At 34.2% G+C, this 5,805-nt stretch overlaps 1 protein-coding gene across 1 annotated transcript; it reads left to right on the plus strand.

Moving 5' to 3' along the window:
* Positions 1 to 327: 327 nt before the first annotated feature.
* LOC127557278 (40S ribosomal protein S12-like) lies at positions 328 to 721 on the plus strand (the record flags this gene model as incomplete). The annotated part of the gene is given in 2 exon segments (XM_051990658.1): positions 328 to 563; positions 565 to 721. Coding segments are annotated over 2 exon segments (393 nt in total), but the record flags the coding sequence as incomplete, so codon positions are not given.
* Positions 722 to 5,805: the final 5,084 nt, after the last annotated feature.

The raw sequence follows: 5,805 nt of genomic DNA on the forward strand, positions 1-5,805 counted from the left end.
TTGCCCCTTTTCTTTAAAAAATAATAATTAATCAATTAATTTTAATACACATTGCTTTATGAATCATGTTGGGAGAGAAAATCAGAACTAAAGGCCATGGGAGAGGGGAAAAACAGAAAAAAAAAGTGAACATAACATGTATTGATTTACATTTAAACTCCATAGTTCTTTCTCTGAATGCAGATGGTATTTTCTGTCCAAAGTCTATTAGGATTGCCTTGGATGCCCCTTTTCCTTAAAAATATTCTTCTCCCTCTTTCCCTGTAGCCACTGAATCAAGCAGTAGGCAGAGGCTCCTGGGTGTTTTCAAGATATTTTCACCCATAAACTGCTGCTGTGGCCGAGGAAGGCATTGCTGATGGAGGTGATGTGAACGTTAACCCTGCTCTACAAGAAATGCTGAAGATTGCCCTCATCAACTGGGGAAGTTGTGAAGCTGCCAAAGCCTTGGACAAACGCCAAGTCCATCTCTGTGTTTTTGCTTCCAACTGTGATGAACCTATGCACATAACATTGGTTGAAGCCCTGTGTGCTAAACATCCAATCAACTTGATCAGGGTAATGACAACAAAAACTGGGTTAATGGGTAAGTCTCTGTAAAATTGACAGAGAGGGAAAACCCTGTAAAGTGGTTGCCTGCAGTTGTGGTGTTGTTAAGGAATATGACAAGGAATCTCAGGTTAAAGATGTCACCAAAGAATATTTTAAATGCAAGAAATGAGTAAATAACAGCTTTGGTCTGAAAAAAAGAATAGTCTTTTAAACTATCATCTGATCTCTTTCAAATGACCAAAGGAAGTTCAGTTTTCAGGGAAATAAAAATGTCCAAGTTTTGGAAATGCTGGGCTTGAACTTTCATTTGAGAAATTAACAAAGAAGTTCTCTTTATTAACCTTTACAAAGAAAAAATCACATTACTGATGAATAAAATTATTCTGAAATTTCCCCCAGAACTTCAGAACTTTTAAAATACGTATTCACTTCACACACTCTGGGGTTTATATGATATAACTGTGATTGAAGAATAATTCCAAAGCATTGCTGAATATCAATAGATCTGATAATGTATCTTTTAGAAGTACATCTTAGTACTCAATGTGCTAATAATGTCTTGTCATTTTCAAATACTATTGTTATTGTCATTATTATTTTTCTTATTATCATTTTAAAAGTTGGAGAGAAAATACGTGAACCTCCTTGGATTCTCCATTGACAGAATGTATAGGTATATATGCAAATAGTGAGTGTCAGTTATTTCTTATGAATTTCTTAAAAATTGAAAATGTTTTTATAATCTGCCCATTTAACTGTTTCCAACAAACCACCAAAGAACATCATCATCATTAATACCATCATCACCACCAACAATAACAATAAAAATTAAAATCAAACCTTTCATCATAAACACATACAGTTCAGCAAAATCAATTTCTACAATTGTTTGTATCCTCAAATGTACTTTTAAGTTCATTATCTTTCTGTCAGAAAATGAAATAAATATTTTATCTTTTAACATCTGGATTCATGATTTGTTACTGCATTGATTATGTTTCAAATAAACTATGATGCAAAAACAGCATTTTAACAAAACTTTACTGTTCCTCCTAAGAAGAGGAAGAGACTAGCTACCAGAAGGTACAATTTCAATTTTTATCCTTCATGCCTGCAGTGGGCAACACACAATGTATGGCAAGGAAAAACGGGAAAAATAATCTAAGATCTGGAGACCCAGAATCCCTTAGGTAAGCCTCAAATTTAAATAAAGTTTCAAACAAAGATAGCATAAAACTAATAAAAACTAATAAGATAATGTCCTGTTATCTATAAGACCAGTAGAGTGAGGATATTTTCCAAATTTCCTAATAAGGGTTAAGAATGATGGGTATTTGGGTGAATAGAATGGTGGCCTTGCATCAGAGAGAGCCATCTTTCTGAGTTTAAACTGGCTTCAGATATTGGTTGTATGACCCTGGGCAAGACACTTAGGCTCAGTTTCTTTATCTACAAAATGAGCTGGAGTAGGAAATGGCAAACCATTTCAGTACCTTTGTTTTTAAAAAATCTCAAATAGGGCCAGGACGAGTCACACACAATTGAAAATGACTGAACAACAACAATAATGACCAGCAGAGACAGAGGAAACAACTCTATGCTAATCCAACAAGAGGCTGGGATAGGAGAATGCCCAAGTTCTTGGTCATTAACCTTAGCATACAAGTATCTTGGGAGAATAGGACAATGCCCATCAAAGCCCTTTTCATTGATTCACAGTTTTTCTTCACTGGTTTGTCATTATGTAAACTGGTCTCCTAGTTCTGGATGTTGTGCTCTATATCATTTCAAAGAGATCTTCTCAGTTTCCTTTGAAATCATTTATTTCATAAGTTTTTATGAACAATGATATTCCATTATATTCTTTTGCCATTCCCTATTAGGATACTCTACTCATTTCTAATTTATAACTGATATACATACATACATATATATATATATATATATATATATATATATATATATAGAGAGAGAGAGAGAGAGAGAGAGAGAGAGAGAGAGAGCGAGCGCACACACATATATATACTATACACACACACATATATGTATATGGAGAGAGACAGAGAGAGCTGACTTAAATGTTTTTATATATGTAGATCCTTTTCGTCTGTCTTTGATTTTTTTTTTTGGCAGAATAAGCCTAGTAATGATAGTACAGCTGCTTCAAAGTAACTTTGAAGCAAAATTTCAAATTGCTTCCCAGAATTCCTGGACCAATGCTCATCTCTACAAGGAGGATGTTTTAGAAGTATCTTGGCTGTATTTTAGCTCCATCTGTTAGGTGAAAGTTAAGCTTTGTATTTTCATATTTCCTAGGAATAAACTGAAAAATTCACCTAAAGATTCTGTCTTATTAGCTGTAATTACTATATGTCTTAGTTTCATTGATTTATACCAAATTGGCCAACTAGTTATTTGGAAAAGTTAATTCTGTGTGTTCAAAAATTTGTAATGAGCTTTGACATGAATCTCAAAAGTACTGCTTCCAAAAAAAAGATCATGTACTTGTTCAGACTGAGCAATCAACTGTATTTATCTGCATCAGGAAGTCAGCAGATTTATAATGACTGCTATCAAATGCAGAAGAGAATTTTGCTCTAAAATCCATGTGCTAGATTATTATGATGACTTCTATTAAGTACCATTCTATACAGTTCTGTTATAAACAAACTGACCTTGCTCATAAGATAGTTTACAGCTGTGTTTATATAGAATAATAGACTGCTGGTGACTTTCATAGCTTATCTAGTTATGCCCTTGCAGTAAACAAAGCTCATTTGAGAAAAAAATTGTCAATTGAAAAATCAGAGATACTTTTTTTTGGGGGGGGGTTAATGCTAACTGTGTAGTCTGAATTTGTCAATTATTTTCTATAATCTTTCATATAGTTTGCTTTGTATATATGTATTTGTATGTTTTCTCTTTCATTCACTTGTAAGCTTCTTGAGGGCAGAGACTGCTTTTTTTGAATTCCCAATTCCTAGCACAGTGCCTTGCACATAGTCAGCATTTAATGAATGTTTGCTGAATTGAATTTATATCTTGGTGTAGTAGAAAGAGAATTGGTCTGGTAGTCTGGACACCAGAAGTGTGGTTCTTCCAATAATTAGCTGTATGATTTTGGGCAAGCCACCTTACTTTTCTCAGCCCAAGTTTTCTAAAGTGGGGTGGTTGAACTAAATGGTCTCCAAGGTTTCTTCTAGCTCTAGAATTTTTTGATTCTTTGATGTCAAGTTGATTTTAGCATCCTCCATAGACAAAGGAAAAAAAAAACAACAATTTTTATGATTTCTTATATTTAGAACTAGAATATTATCTTGTTCAATCATCTCATTATATAGAAAGAGAAGTTGAGGCCAAAAGAGGGAAAGTGACTTGCTCAAACTCACACAACAATCACTCTGTTCTTCTAGCCCATCACTCGAATGATAGAGTTTTCCTCCCAGGCTAGGATCCCACCTTTATAAAATTAGGATACTAAATCTTGTACCTGAATTCTAAATCAAGCACTCTTTCAGTCATGCTGCTTTAAAAAAAAATCCTGTCTTAGAAAATGCAGTCTTCTTACATTCTTATTTAAAGATCTAGTTCTTATTTTCCTGTCCTCTGGGCCCTGATTGATCTGTGGTGTGTCAGCAAGTCAGGCTTAGGTCTTATATGAGGGACCCATTTCTTTGTTCATTAGAAGAGAGTCATAAGGAAGTAGCAGCCAAGAAGGGAGGTTCTGGAATCTTGGCAGCTGAGCTAATGAGATTTCCCCCAATGATCTAGAGCCCAAGTCTCAAAAGCATAACACAAGTGGTTAAGCAACCTGACATAACTTTTAAACCATTTAAAAAACAATTACAAGATTTCATCATGTTGATAACTAAAATCACAAAACATGATCCAGACAATTTTTGAGATCAAGAAACAGCATCATTTGTTTTCTTTTTTAATTTACAAAATTGCTTACCTCATTTTGCAGTTAATCTAGAGAGATTGGGTTGTCATCAAGGGATAACACATCTTGTGAATTTAGTTCTCTCACCTTTTGGAATATTTTTAGTTCCTTAGAAATTGAGTATTCCAGTGTAATGCACTTTTACAGATGGGTTTTTACAGCAATAGGCAAGTTTTTAGACTATAGATTTCTAGAAGATATGTCTAAAAAGTGTTACTTTTTTCCCTATTAGGAGAGACTAGAGCTCTTGTAATAAACAGCAGTAAAAGAAAACATTCTTAGGTCAAAAGAAACAGTGAGATTTGCTGAGTCCATAATTTGAAAAGAGTCAGGTAAATGAGAGTAAGGAGGTAGAATGGAGATTTATTTGAAGAACTAGATGTTAGAGTGCTGAGAATTAGCTTGGATGTTCCCTCCCTTTAGATATCTAGACACTAAAAAGGAACGTGATTAGAAATAATTAAGAAAAATGGTCATGTTAATTTAACACTCTTCCCCTCGCTCCCTCCATCTACACACAGAAGACTTCTATTCCACACTTTCCCTAAGAGTTTGCGTTACAATGGGAGAAGATAACATATTAAAAGGAAATCAAAACAGGGAAGGAAAGATACAAAGCATAGTAGAGACATAGAGAAGTATAACCTCGTAAAAAATAAAGCCATGGATGACCTGAAATTCCTCCTTAAAATGGAGATTTGGGGATGAGCCACTCAATAGGACAGAAGTATTGAAGAGACAGAGAATATTTACAAGCTATGAATACCAGGGATGTAATGATCTTTCAGAAAAAAAATAAGCTTCTGAGACAGCTAAGAAAAAATAAAAAAGATTTTTTCCCTTCACCTAGAGCCAACCCAATCAGATATCACATGACACCTGTCATGTACATGTGTTTCTCCATTTTCATTGTCTTTTAAAGTGAAAAATAGCAAACAAAATAAGACAGCTAATGTAAATCTGTTAATATCTGTCTTTTTCTGGAATTCCCCATGGTCCCCAACTCTTCATAATGTAAGGTCATATAGGGAAAGCATATTATCTTTCTCATTTTAATTGCCTACAGCAGGGGATATCACACCATGAACACGAATGAGTTTCATTTATTAGTGGTGTCTGGGGTGGTGATGACTGCCTAGCATATATTATCTTGACTGAAATTGAAATTGAGAGCTCCATTTTCTTCCACCATCTTTACAGGGGCAGTTTTATGTCCAACACTAAACATTTTAGAAAGAGAAGTTCTACATTTCTTTGGATTGAATACTTAGATAATTGAGAGTTAATGTTCCATTTTACTAACAAGTTAT

Source organism: Antechinus flavipes, chromosome 3 (genome assembly GCF_016432865.1).
Source record: "Antechinus flavipes isolate AdamAnt ecotype Samford, QLD, Australia chromosome 3, AdamAnt_v2, whole genome shotgun sequence".
NCBI lineage: Eukaryota > Metazoa > Chordata > Mammalia > Dasyuromorphia > Dasyuridae > Antechinus > Antechinus flavipes.